This window comes from Danio aesculapii, chromosome 25, assembly GCF_903798145.1.
Source record: "Danio aesculapii chromosome 25, fDanAes4.1, whole genome shotgun sequence".
In the NCBI taxonomy this organism is placed as follows: domain Eukaryota; kingdom Metazoa; phylum Chordata; class Actinopteri; order Cypriniformes; family Danionidae; genus Danio; species Danio aesculapii.
In genome coordinates, this window is record NC_079459.1 from 28847791 (window position 1) to 28862891 (window position 15101).

General features: G+C 37.6%; 1 protein-coding gene across 1 annotated transcript in view; it reads right to left on the minus strand.

Moving 5' to 3' along the window:
* Window positions 1-12733, minus strand: part of LOC130219363 (mucin-2-like) — a 32400-nt gene extending 19667 nt beyond the window's left edge. Inside the window, exons 1-14 of the mRNA XM_056451759.1 lie at window positions 12636-12733; window positions 10119-10380; window positions 9928-10042; window positions 7031-7121; window positions 6772-6893; window positions 6468-6687; window positions 6253-6378; window positions 4994-5108; window positions 4761-4899; window positions 3374-3487; window positions 2565-2631; window positions 2336-2473; window positions 2085-2249; window positions 1028-1122 (exon numbers count right to left, since the gene is read on the minus strand). Of these exons, the coding sequence (XP_056307734.1) occupies window positions 1028-1122; window positions 2085-2249; window positions 2336-2473; window positions 2565-2631; window positions 3374-3487; window positions 4761-4899; window positions 4994-5108; window positions 6253-6378; window positions 6468-6687; window positions 6772-6893; window positions 7031-7121; window positions 9928-10042; window positions 10119-10380; window positions 12636-12708 (1842 nt within the window). The 5' untranslated portion in view covers window positions 12709-12733. The remainder of the gene's footprint in view (window positions 1-1027; window positions 1123-2084; window positions 2250-2335; window positions 2474-2564; window positions 2632-3373; window positions 3488-4760; window positions 4900-4993; window positions 5109-6252; window positions 6379-6467; window positions 6688-6771; window positions 6894-7030; window positions 7122-9927; window positions 10043-10118; window positions 10381-12635) is intronic.
* Between the last annotated feature and the right edge of the window lie 2368 nt (window positions 12734-15101).

A 15101-nucleotide genomic window follows, 5' to 3' on the forward strand; every position in this document is an offset into this window, starting at 1 on the left:
GACCACTGATCATCAACTGGCAGCCCACGGGCCGAATCCCGCTGAGCCGTTCAATCCAGCCCGCGACTAGATTCCAAAATTGTGAGGATCAAAAAGAAAATAGTGGTGCTCAGACAGACTATGCGGTGTTAAGCATTTGTTTCAAACAGGCTTAAAAAAAAAAAAACGAACGAACGCTTAACTTTTCCTCATGCCCTTACTTAACATTTGTTTTTTTATTTCTAAATTTCAACAACATGCTTGATACTAGTTTGAAACTTAACAAAATGTTAGGCCAAAAGTTTATTTTTATTTGATTTTCTTCTTGGTGGTCCGGCCCCCAAGGAGACTGTCTGGTAATACCCTTGCCCCCAGACAAATATAGTTGATTACCCCTGCTATAGAACAACCCACCCTCCTCCTTCCCTAAACCCAACCAATTTTACCGATTGACATCCGCCCGCCCGCAGACTTCCCTAAATCCAGTCGACGGTTTACAAAAGCGTCCAGAAAAAGAAAAGCCCTCGTCTGATTTTTACGACGTTTTCGGATTTTACCACATCCCTGTTGTTCACTCGTTCGTTTTATTTTTTGGATTCTGTTTTTTGTCTTTCCTGATTTCTGGAACCGCACTTCCCTGGACTTGAACCCGGTCGTCATCGTGGACAACTCCTCTCTGCGTCTCAAGTCCGCCGACGTACACGATGAGCTAACTGGACAAACTGTTTGTGGCAGGAAAGCCCTCCACATGGAGGTAAGCGGTCAGCTGGTAAGCGACAAAAGGAACGGCGTTATACCGCACCGAAGCGTTCACTTAAAAAAATTAAATGCAGCCATACCTACCTCCGGCTACATAATTAGTGGTCTCCAGAAATGTCCGCGGGACTATGTTTTCAGAATGAGCCTTTGTTGCTATATTTAATTGACAACAGAACATTTCAGTTGTCAGCAATTGAACGTAGCAAAACTATACTACAACAGGATATAAATACTTCGGGTTACTTTATGTGCTATGGTTTCAGATCAGAGTTTGTATTTATTTACTGACTTTGTAGTAGCTGTCTGGATTGACCGTGGCGTGACATTGGGCAAAGAGGCTCTCCTTGTCCTTCATCTTGGAACACCAGTGCTCAGCAAAGTGCTCTAAAATCATAAAACATGGTATTTTAGGCAAACATACAGCACAGAAAGAGTCATTTAAAGGTGAAGAAAGTCATCTCATGTTGAAGTAATGTATGACAGCCATTTCAGACCTTCTTGTGTGGTTCTGTTCATTAAGAGATTTCTTAATAAGACATTTTGGTAACAGTTCATTTAATTTAGAACCCTCACTCATAACTAGTGGCTTAATACCTGACTATTATTAAGGTATTGGCCATTTATTTATTTCTACGTCCCTAATCCTGCTAAATAATAAATCTAAACCCAACTACTATCTTACTAACTGTTAAAAGGCTCCTATGATGATGCAAAATCAACTTTTGGAACAGTTTGGACAGAACTGTGTGTGCGTATAGTGTGTCCAATGTCATATTGGAGTGATATAAACCTAACAAGTAATATAAACACAACAAATTAATTTGAAATCCCAGTGATTTTGAGGCCCACCGCAAAGTAGGAGTGTGGTTTTCCCTGCCCACCGAATTGATTGACTGGCTCTGTTTCACTCGTGTCTGTCTCTGTCACTGACTACTGTTTATCTGATGTGACGTAGAAGGAGAAACAGGCATGCATGTGGGAATGGTGGGTGGGGAGATCCTGCTCATTTGCATTTAAAGCCACAGGCAACAAAAACAGCTACACAGTCCTCTTACCTCAAAATTCACATATTCAACAGGGTGCAATAAATAACCTGATGGGTATACTGACACATTCTGAAGACACCAAAGACTTATCTTACATCTAAAAGGAGTAAAATTGTAGTCCTTTAAAAAGCAGCAAATTATGAGACTACTAAGGCAGCAGTCATAGTTAATTAATAACGATAACAGTGCCTTAAAATAAAGTGTTACGGAAATTTGTGAGAAATATGTGAAAGATATGTTTTGGTAAACTGATTTGTCTTGAGATCGCTATATTGACTTTGGAAGCAAAACGTCTGTTACCGCTATCACTGCTGTAGGAACAGGGGTCATCCATCCTCTCAGAACGGTCAGGGCAGTTGGACTGGGCTTTCCAGGCGTTTGCGAAGGAAACCGCTGTACCCTCCACCACCCCCTGAGGGGTCTTCAGGTCATCAGCTAGAACTTTGTTGAAATTTCCACAAAGACCTGTGCAGAAGCACTCATTATAGGCCATCGCGATGTTTGTTTTAAAGTTCAGGTGGATAACTTGTTTCTTAAGAAAGAGTTCTCACCACAAGTCTTGCCCTGGAAGCTCTGATCCACGGTGATGTACACCTGCATGAGAGGAACCAGCTGTACCTGCACCTGCAGCCCAAAGACAGTCTGAAGTATGATGTGAAAAGATGATGGCCTGAACACTGTGAAGTCAGCTGGTTGGAAAAGAGACATACAGTTTGAAAAACACTTCATATATAGGTTTAAAGCACAGAAAAGAAACGCATAGCTTATCCTCTCTCTCACCTGTCATGTAAGGAAGTGAAACTTCTGCATTGTGTTGCACCGTCCCGTCAGCTTTAATAAACAGAGGCTGAAAAAACAAAAGATACACAGTCATGATTTATGAGAAAAGCCAAATATACATCTACTGTATGATCTGTGTTATCATTAATCAAACTAAAAGATTGTATATTGTCTCAGTAAGTTGTGCGGTAAGATGGCTGAAACCTGTTGATTTGGTTGACAAATGGAGGTGTGAGGGAGAAAAGTTTAACAAAAATGTGAAATGTTTTAAGCACTGTGACTCTTTTCACTCATTCATTCATTTTCCTTCGACTTGGTCCCTTATTTATCAGGGATCGCCACAGCGGAATGAACCACCAACTATTCCAGCATATGTTTTATGCATCAGATGCCCTTCCAGCCGCAACCGAGTACTGGGAAACATCTGTACACACTCATACTCTCTCTCTCTCTCCCTCACACACACACACACACACACACACACACACACACAAGGCCAATTTAGTTCATTCAATTCACTAACATCGCATGTCTTTTGACTGTGGGGGAAACCGGAGCACCCGGAGGAAACCCACGCCAACACGAGGAGAACATGCAAACTCTACACTGACCCAGCCAAGGCCCAAACCAGTGACCTTCTTGCTGTGAGGCGACAGTGCTAACCACTGAGCCACCGTGCCATCTTAACGCATGTTATATATTGTATATTTACTATAGGTTTTGCCATGAATATAGCCAATGCTGCTAATATGGCATTAAAATATTAAATAAATCAACCTGTGATGTAGTTGTGGAAGTGGTATACATACATTTTTCTTGTCGTTGTCAAAAAGCACCACGATAGATTTCAAACAAGTGTCAGTCTCATGAGTAAAACAAGGAACGATCTGGCCCAGTATGATGAACTTTGACTCCTCACAGTCCTATAAATCAATAAAACAATGCAGAATTAGGGATTTTACCGATTCCTAAAATGTTTATATATAAACACACATTCAAATAGGGGTATAATTTATCATAATTTATATGAGCGCTGTATTACACGAGGATATACAGGGATGCAGACAGAAACATGAATAACAATCAGGGGCGTAGCGGGCATTTTAAAAGTGGGGGGGACAGCTATATGAGATCATACGTTCATATAATTATTAATCTCCTTTTTCTAAGCGGTCTGTCTCTAAAAGTGAGGGGGACGTATCCCCCCCGCCCCCCCTGGTTGCTACGCCCCTGATAACAGCATCATGAGAAATTTGCAATCTTGAAAGTACAATGTTTACATCTTGCATTTTTTAGTAGTGACATAAAAAGGGTTTTACATTTTATTAAAATTAGTTTTTTTATTTCAACATTTTTATTTAAACATTTGCCCTGAAGTTCTGAATAAAGTCAGAAATATGATCACATGAATGTGTACATTTTAATTCATTCAGTCATTCATTTTTCTTCGGCTTAGTCCCTGATTTATCAGGGGTTACCACAGTGGAATGAACCGCCAACTAATCCAGCCAATTTAGTTCATTCAATTCACCTATAGCACATCTTTAGACTGTGGGAGAAACCAAAGCACCCAGAGGAAAGCCACGGCAACACGGGGAGAACATGCAAACTCCACACAGAAATGCCAACTGGCCCAGCTGGGACTCAAACCAGTGACCTTCTTGCTGTGAGGCGACAGTGCTAACCACTGAGGTACAGTGCCGCCTAATTTCCAAGTAAATACTTTGGAATGTAAAAAGAAACAGTCCTTTAAAGATCATAAATGTAACGGAGGCCAGCTAGTAAGTGCTGTGCAGGTAAACCTCACTCCTCTGATCTCTAACGGTGCTCTAGCGACAAACACTAGAGGCCATGGTCTTTAGCCTCCTTGGTAGAACACCCGACTCCCATGCGGAAGGCAGCCGGTTCGATACCAGCTCGGAGCGGGTTGGGTGGCGTAGGACCGGCAGGGTTACACCTACATCCAGACTAGTTTAAAACATGCTTACTTTTTTTAAAATAATTTTTTAGGGGTTTTCACCTTTAATATTATAGGACAGTGAAGGACAGACAGGAAAGCATTGGGAGCAGAGAGAGGGGAAGGATCGGCATAGGACCTCGAGCCGGGAATCGAACTCAGGTCGCCGTGAACACCTTGTTGCTATATGATGGCGCACTTAACCACTAGGCTATTGATGCCGACAAAAACATGCTTACTTTTGAGAGCAAATAATTACAGTCTCCATGGAAAGTGAATTCTTTCCCATCAAATGTGGTGAAGTGAGATCCTTCCTCTACTGCACACAGACCGGGCCCGGGAATACTCATACACACCCAGCTTCCCTCCTGACAGTAACTGAAGCAAACAATACAATTGCAGACAGAATGCACTGGGATTCAAAAAGCAGTAGTGTTTAATGTGTATCTGTCAGAGGAGTGTGTTTGATTACCATTCTTCCTCGCTTTTGCGCAGGACCTCTCCTGAGCTGTACACACGGCCATGTTTGCACTGACACTTTTCTGCTGGGATGCAGCCCGTGTCCGAGATGTCATCAAACACAGTTCCTATAACAAAGATATGTTGCATTAATAATATTGCATCAACTATATGCAGTTCTTCATTATTTAATTCTTATTTTTATCAATTTTGACAACAGTTAAACAGTGCCTATAGAAAATCATCATACCCCTTTGAAATAATTACTTTATTTGTCTGAACTCAAACCACTTTTCCAGCATTTGAAAGGTATGGTAGCCCCTTCCCCAAACCTGTGCCTTTCTATAACTTTATCCTGAAAAGGCTGGGTGTAATGTGAGTAAAACTAAAGCCTTTCACGGGGTATGATGATTTTCTATAGGCACTGTATATTAATTGTTTAATATATGCTGAGCTTAATATTTAAAAAAAAAAACTGAACTCGCTGAGGATTCTTCACTTAATATTATATGGTCAAAAGAGCAGCTTTTACTGAAGTAATAACTACAAAATTATTTATGTCTTTACTGTCATATCTGACCATGGACATTAAAACTAGTCTTATCTAGTTGCAACTAGTCTAGTTGCACAGGTATATTTATTTATGGAAATAGTCAAAAATACATTGTCTCTGACATTTATTTATTATTTTTGCATACCAAAAATAATTACAGTATTAAGTAAAGATCATGTTCCATGAAAGATTTGGTAAATTTCCTACTGTAAATATATATCAGAATTTTTCAACTTTATGCAGATGAAGAGCGACTTTCTTGAGCGACAGCCAATAGGAGCACCTGTTGACCCCACGTGATCCTCTTTCACGTGATTCTCCGTGCTGTTGATCTACACAAACCTGCATTTTCTGCAGGTTGCCACCAAGAGCGACAGGGAGCTACAAAGCCGCTGCTAGTGTGAATGAGACATTAGACTGTTACAGTTTTTTGTGTTGTCAGTATGCTCGTGTTTATATAGTTCCTATTGTACAACGTTGTGTGCAATGTTTATATGTTTATAACCACCTCCGAGGATTGTGGGGGTCGCAAGTCACTGGAATTGATATTTTGGGGGGCACGGGGTAATAAAGTTTGGGAAGCCCTAATCTAGGGTCAGGTATTTGATTAATGCAACACATTAAAGTATTGCTAAAAATCTTACTGGCTCCAAACATTTAAATGTTCGTGTCTAGTCTTAGATCCTATGTATATTTCTTATATAGTTAGTAGTATTGACCTGGTGGGCAGAAGCAGCCATCGATGTTGTGTTCCTCACACAGTGCGTTTGTGTCTTTGTGTGAGCACGTGTCCATACATGGGGAGCCGCTCTCAGAATGTACCATATTGTAGGGGCACTGCACAGCTGCATGGGAAGAAACAAATCGTAATTAGAAATTTCTGAAAATGTGAAAAAAATCTGATCATTTTTGCCAGAACTCTGATGGTATTTACTGCAGAACTTTGCTGTTCTCCATGTGGGAGGATTTCCTCCAGCGTGTGAACACTGTCGTGAATATTCAGTTAGGGTTGCACAGAGCGCAGTGGTGTCTTCGTCTTCAGGTTGACGGTTGCAGAGATCATTTGTGCAGGCCTTAATATAGGCCTCAGGGTCCAAAACCCAGATACAAGAAGACCACTTTTCATCCTCCAAAAGGTCTGCGCAGTCTGCCCGCTGTAGTGAAAGAGTCATTGTACATCTTCACGGTCATAACACAACAGTATAGTGTGGAATTGAGTACTTTTTTCTATAACCTACATATTTTTCACACTGGTCCACCACATTTTGCTCATCCATGTTTTCAAATGGATCCTCGCATTGATGAGTTGGGTTGGGAACTCTGTGCATATTCCCAAACTCAGTGTATCCAACCTTTCGTCCTGTATGAAATTAAATATAGACACTTGATCTTCTCTAATCAGATTGGGAATGCATTAGGAATATTTATGCTGCTTGAATTGATACTTTTGTAATTGTGCCTTAATGTAAATTAACACAGTTATAAAAAGCTACTTACCTGATTGAATAAACTCATTATAAACGGGAATGCCATTGAAATCACCACACAATCCACAAGTGCGATTGGAATACTTTGAGTCCAGTTCCACCTGTCACAACATCACACAGTAGTTTGTTTTTAAATGATTAGGCTTGACTATCAAAGTGAGTAACAAAAATATGAAGTTTGTGTTCAAGTCTTGTGTGATAAATGCTATTGGAATTAATACCATGATATGAACATATAGGTGGTACCAATGAATGCCACTTACAGACTGAAGTATTATCTTTATGCAGACATTTCAGGGTGTCACTCAAAATTGCCTTATATAGAACTTGACTAAACATGTTTCAGCGTCTTGCACAATATGCTAAATCATTCACTACTCTCTTAAAAGGCCTCTTAATGTTACTGGTTTCCTGTGGTGTAAACTAGTTTTACGTCAGTTAAACACGGTCATGTTTTGCAATAAATTCTGCTCTCCAAATACCTTTACTCAAATATCAAGAACTGTGTTTTTAAAATTGTCTGGTAACCCTTAAAGTTCCAAAAAAAGTTACAAAGTAAGCAAAAAGTAGTTTTAAAAGTGTGAAAATGATGGACACTTTCCATAGCCATGCCGTAGCGATAGTTTCTGTGAATGCTAGTGAAGCTAAACAACGCCGTAGGTCACATGACAAAAGTCATTTAACCCTTGTGCACTGTTCAGATTTACTACCCTTTTGTCATGTTTGGAATGAAAACATCCACTGAATTAAACTGCTGTAAAAATGCATCAGATATTTTTTTTTTCTAATTTCTTTGCATAATATGTTAATAGCAAAATCTGTTAATCAACCTCCGTCCTAATCAAAACTACTAAATGTTTTTAAAAATTGCAGGATTTTAACTCTTTAATTGCCAAGTTCACAAATTGTCACTAATTTGGTGAAAGAAAACACATAAAATTACATATTATTAATATAAAAAGTAGTTGTGGACTGGATTTATTTTCCCTTTTATCATAGTCTGGAACATGTGAACGATTAGTAACAACATTGGCTTGAATGCATTGTTAGAGTTTCATTTTCCTCCCTAATTTACTGTTTATTCATTATAACCACATTTGATGGTGCATAAATACACAGTCTTTGTTTTTGTTTATTCCATGTAGTTCTGAGAGCTGAGAAGCATATTTTGATTTTCTCAGACACATCAAGGTAAGTGTGTAAAGGTCACTCTCACACACTCACACTTTATTTGCTGTTATACTCCATATAAAAATCCAGAAACAAAGCTTTTTTTGGCATGATTAATGGTGCCAACTGGTGATAAACAGTAATGAAAAATTTGACCTCTTCCTAACAAGGAAAACCACCAACATCACAAATGCATGATTATATGGTGTCATGGCTTTGTGATCAAAAAACATGTGTTTATATTGGAAGTCAATGGGGCAAAATCATCAATACATCAAAGGCAATGTTGTTTCACATGTCCTAGAGTGTTATAAAAGGTTAATAAATCTAGTCCACAAATACTTTTTATATTGAAAACACATTTTGTGTGTGTTTTTTCCCACCAAATCAGTGACATTATTTATGAATTTGGCAATTAAAGAGTTAAAATCCTGTAAAAAAAAAAAAAAAAAAAAACATTTAGTGGTTTTGATCAGGACTGAGGTTGATTAACAGATTTATGCAAAAAAAATAAATAAATAAAATTTAAATATATTTGTTTGATGCATTTTTACAGCAGTTTAATTCAGTGGATGTTGTCATCCCGAAAATAACAAAAGAGCAGTGAATTTGCCCAGAGTGTATTGTTGAGTTTTTTGTTTTTTTTTTTCAATTCAAAGAATTTTCTCAAAATATGAGTCAAATAAGATTAGTTACCAAAAATCATTCTGCTAGCTGAAGCAGAAAAAGTTATGGCTAAACTAAGACTCAAAATCATACCAGAGTGGATGAAAACATCCCCAATAGTACATATGGGTTAGATACTATACACAATCAGACTTTAAAAAGTAGTTTTTAACTGTTGTCAATGTTCAGGTTCTTTTTGGTTATTTTGTTAAGTATTAAGTAGTAGCCTAGTTCACAAATATGAGCAGGTTCCTCTAATAAAAATTTTATGGAAAAATAAAAATCTGTATGAGCTTTTAAAATGTGCTTCATAAATAAACTGAACTGATATCCATAATACAGCGGGGAAATTAAGTATTGAACACGTCATGCATTTTCCTGGCAATAATATGGGAGCTGTTGACATGGAATTATGAGTTATGTGTAATGTCAATAAAATGACAAGGAGAAAGTGCTGAACTACTGAAATATATTTAATACTTTATATAAAAGGCTTTTTGGTGATAGCCGCTTAAAGAGCAAGTCACATGAATTGCTCAGGTGTGAGTGTTTACAGACTTCAACAGAGTGTAAAATTCATGATGGTTCTGTGGGTCTCGTCTATCAAATCTGAGCTTTAATTTGTAAATTCTATTGGATTCAAGTCAGGTGATTGGCTGGGCCATTCTACAGCTTGATTTGCTTTCTCTTTGAGAGTTTCCTTAGCTGTGTTTTGGATCATTGTCTTGCTGAAATGTCCACCCTGGTTTCGTCTTCATCATCCTGCTAAAGTAGATGTTTGATTGAAGCATCTAATATTCATTTACAAAGATGAAGGGCAGAGGGTTGCTGAAGAACTCCTGAGAGATTTCAGCTGCTGTCTGGCTTTCATTGCCTTTCTACACCTCCATTTCTTCATGTGTTCAATACTTTTCAATAACTTCATTTCTCTACTAATTAGATTGGTTGTTCTTTGCAACAGCACCTTAAGAAATATGTTTTCTGAGAAAAATGGTGACGTGTTCAAGACTTATTATTTAAGTATAATGTTCAGGTTGATTCTATCTTATATTAGCCCTCCTCTAAACTCACCATGACTGCATCATCTTTGTTCCACACGACAGTGATGCCCATTTTGGAATAGAGCCTGGTGTAAATTGTGTTTTCTTCCACAAGGATTCCTGACACATGGACGGGCAGCGTCACTCTGAATAAAGGAAAAGATTTTAAAGCATTGAACAATCTATTTTACACGCAGCCATTTTGGTTCCCCACAATCTTACTTTGCTTCATTGACGCTGACTTGGTTCTCTGTCAACTCAATGGCGATGTCGTTGATGGTTATAGAGACCCTGCTGATCTTAGGGCCACTGCTGTGTTCAGTCCTCTTCACGTAAATCGAAAACTGTCGAATGAGGCTTTGGCAGTCAGACACCAGGTTATACTCGCACATCCCTGGGAACTGATAGACGTCCCCATCGAAGGTCTTGAAGTGGAAGTTTCCCCACATGCTGCAGATGCTGTTGACATGATTACTCGGAGAGACTGCAAAAAATGTTGAAATAAATTAGAGCATATTTGTCTTCCACAACCCATAATGTTCAAATTAAAGAGTGTTTGGGGCATATTATGTACTAATAACAATAGCAAAAGTTGCATTAATCAACTAAAAGTACCTCTTTGGGTCAAACTTTATTTTGATAATCCGTTTGTTGAATTTAAGTGACATTGCATCTACATGCCCACTAATTCTCATTAGATTATAGGTAGACTGGTAGGTTAGGGTTAGTGTAAGTTGACATGTACTTGCAAAGTTTCTTATAGACAGTTAAATATCTGTTAAAGGAGCCAATCAGCAGATATTAAGCAGACAGTCTACTTAAACAAATATGGCTAACACTTTATTTTGATGGTCCATTTGAGTATATTTCAGATTTTTACATGGGTCATTTCTGCAAAGATGATCAAGCTGGCCTTCAAGTCATCATGAGTAAAGGAACATTTTTCGCAATCGACAACCTTTAGAAACTTCTAAAGCAAGTCATCAATGGAGCTGATAGCATCAAGTGATGAAACTACGACCTACTATGTTCAACAGGTCGGTTCCTGTTTTTTTCTGCTGTTTTTAATTTCAACATACAGAAAATTCACTTCATATTATTTCTTTGATAACTGATGTTATGGCACCAACAAAGCGAAGATCGAGGTTATGGTCCTCAAGAAATATATTTTGAAAATAAAGCTGTCAAAGAGGGTTTTGGAAGGAACAGTTGGTCACACTTTATTTCGATGGTCAGTTTGTTGAATTATAAAGTTACATTGCAACTAATTCTCATTAGATTATAAGTAGACTGTTAGGTTGGGGTTGAGGTTGTGTACTTTCAAAGTTTGTTATAGTCAGTTGAAGGAGCAGTATCAGCAGATATTAAGCAGACAGTCTACTAAGCGTTACTGAACGGTTTTATTTCCTTTCAGTGAACTTTAAAGGGATAGCTCACACAAAAATGAATATTCTGTCTTCAATTACTAATTGCTTTACTTATTCCAAATATTTTTGAATTACTTTATTCTGTTGAAGGAACGTATTTTGAAGTTGAACACCTGTAACCATCGACTTCCATAGTATTTGTTTTTCCTATACATTTCATCTTTCTTTAAAATATCTTTGTGTTCAACAAAATAAAGAAACTCCTGCAGGTTTGAAACCATTAAGGGTGAGTAAAAAGTGAGTAAATCTCTTTAATAATGTACTGTACAATTTTTTTTCCATTTTATTTTATGCTCTTTCTGTTTTATGGAAGTTAAAATATGGAAACAAAGATGCCTGCAACACTTTATTTTGATGGTCCATTTGAATATTAGTAGACTGTCTGCTTAATATCTGCTGATACTGCTGCTAAACAGACATTTAACTGACTATAAGAAACTCAGCATGTACATCTCAACTTACACTAACCCTAATCTACCAGTCTACTTATAATCTAATGAGAATTAGTTGACATGTAGATGCAATGTAACTTAAATTCAAAAAACGGACCATCAAAATAAAGTGTGACCAAGATGGCAATTAGAAATCTTGTCATTTTAAAGAGTGCACCAATTACAAATGCAATAATTCTTATAAATTATGAATCTTAAAATTCACAATAATTTTTTAATTTGATTCTAAAGAAAACTTTCCATTTTATCATTCCGCAAACATTATGGGAACGTTACTTTTGGCTGTTCTCCAAACATTCTGAAATACAATATTAGACGACCGTCTGTTTAAAACTAATAAATATATTATAAAATAATAAATAATATAATGTAAATAAACTTTATAAATATTATATGGTGAGACTTTATTTTGATGGTCCCCATAGCACATTTTGTTGACAAAGTTTCATTGCGACTACATGCCAAATACTTCTTATTTCAGTAACTTAGCAAGTACGTCAACTTACACTAACCCTAACCCTAACGGTCTACTTATAATCTAATGAAAATTAGCTTCAATGTAGATGCAATGTAATGTAAATTCGACAAAACGCGTTAAAGGGACCATCAAAATAAAGTGATACCCATTATATTATTTATAATAAAACTAACAAAGAAAATAAAAAATATATAAAATAGCTAAATGCAATATAAGCTGCAAAGTCATTTTCTGATTGTTGTTTAATTGCATTAACATAACAACAACATTCCAATTGAATTTACTCAAATGCAGTACTACTATATATATATTTATACAAACTGGAATCCAAATCCAAAATAAAACAAAATGCTTCATCAAGAATCACTTAGTTATCTCTTACCCTTTTTTGAATCAACCTGAATACCAGAAAGCGCCAGAAGCAGCATGCAGACTGTAGATGTTCTCCACTCCATGGTGGGAGGTGAGAGAAGTCTACAGGTAAAGCTTCAGTAGTGCTGGACGTCTTTTCATGCCCCCTTTTATATCGTTTATCAATCACCTTTCTCTCCCCACCCAGTAGGGTGGGTCTGTCAGTCATCTACTGTATGGTCAGTGACAGAAAAAAAAGCGGTATTACAAAAGTCCAGTGGTGACATTTGTGTGTGTGTCAGTGAGTGAGTGAGGGCGGCAGTTCCTCAGCATCTCTGAACGATGTTTGAAGAAACGTTTAATAAACTTTATTTAGCGAATATTATATTTACGGCAGGGTGTGAATAATTTACACCTTCTGTGTGCTTGTATGAGGGAGGATTAGTAAAACATACTAAAACCTGCAAAATAAATACACAGTACATGATTAATAAACCATTTAGCAGTTGATTTGGGGAACGAGATGAAGACTAATGGTTAAAACATTGTCTTGTGTAAATAATTCTTTAATGATGTCCTGTGGGCCCTGAGTGATCATAAAAACGTCGAATGAATCACATTTTACATTACTAAGCTTTCTGTTTCTTGGCAGGATGCAGGAAAATGTTTGCGTGTGAGTGTGAAGATCCTGTCTGTGTTGAAGATTCTTTGACGTCCAGCATCTTGGCAGGTACACAGGTGTGTCTCAAGCTCCTGAATGCCAGCTGTGCTTCAGTCAATTCAAACAAACTGATCATAAACCATCTGCCAGCGTTTATATCCAGATCCTTCTTGGTAAAGATTTTTGACTTGCCAGGAATGTGAGGTCATCCATAACTATTTGTGGGTATTTCTTCAAATACGCCGTTTTTTTGACCCAGTGTTGACCTTAAAGGGATAGTTCACCCAAAAATAAAAGTTTGCTCATTATTTAGTCTCCTTCAAGTGGTTCCAAAGTTTGAGTTTCTTTATTCTGCTGGACACAAAAGAATATATTTTGAGGAAAGCTGAAAACCTGAAACCACTGACTTTCGGAATAGCAGGAAAAGCAAATGTGGAAGTCCATGGTTACAGGTTTCCAGCATTCCTCAAATAATCTTTAGTGTTCAACAGAAGAAAGAAACTTGTAGGCTCACATAGGCTCATTCTGAAAACTTAGCCCTATATACATTTCTGGAGATCTCGAATTATGTAGGCAGAAGTACGTATGGTTGCGTTTCATCTTTAAAATGAACACCAGCTGACCGCTTACCTCTGTTTATGGACGCCTTTCCCGCTGTTACCTGTTTGTCCAGTGGCTCGCCATGTACATCGGCGGACTTGAGTCGCAGAAAGGAGATGACCACCACGACAGCGTTCGAGTCCAGAATAGAACGGTTCCAGAAAGCAAAACAAGACAAAAACAAAAGTCAAAAAATAAAACAAACCTATAAATAACAGGGTGAGAATGTGGTAAAATCTGAAAACATGGTAAAATCAGGGGGCTTTTCTTTTTCTGGATTGCATTTTAGGGAAGTGGGAAGGTGGGTCAATCAGTGCTTCTGAAAACGCTATTGGTTGGGTTTAGGGATAGAGGAGGGTGGGTCAGTCAATCGGTCAGTCAGTCGACAGCGGCCTCTGTTGAATTTACGTGAGAACAGCAGACATGAATGGCACTCGCGAAAGAAATTTGAGATCTTAAAAAGCGTACACAGCGGCCTCTGGTGGATTCCCAAAAAACAAAAACTGCAAAAAACTGTAGCTGCTGGGACGTAATTGGCGCTCTCCAAAAATGTATATAGAGATACAATTCATTATGAGCCTGAGTTGAATTTTTTGAGAAAAATGTCTCTATAAACATCTGTTTATGGGTATTTCTTCAAATATGCTCATGTTTGAGACTTGTTGACCATTAGAACAGTTCCTCCAAAAGTTTAACATTTTATATTTATCCAGTATACACAGCTCTGTTGACAGCTTTTAACTTATCTCTATTAGTAAGTGCCATAGACTCAAATTATCTTCACTTCATCTTTCTGGTAAACCAGCTCATATATCACTCACATACTAACCTGTGCCTACTATAGGGCTGTGCAATATAGAGAAATGATTAAAATATCACGTTGCAATGATTGCATTTAAAATGTCTGAACCGTTTTATGCGACTAAAATATAGCTGTTCCCATATTTTGAAATCTGATATGGCAATATATGCAAATATATTTCCCTTCAGACACTAGCAGAGCATGGGGGATCATGGGACTGATCATGACATGAAGATGCTGATCGCTGACAGATGGAGATTCGGCTGTGGGGAATAAAGGGTTAAAGTTTATTTTCACAGCAACACCACAGTGAACGTTCACTTTAACACCTTGAGCACTTTAAAAACAAATCTTGGTGGCAATGAAACCAAAATAAATATCAGTTATAACCTATTATTTCTGACAGATTTATGTAAATAAATAGACTTGCATGT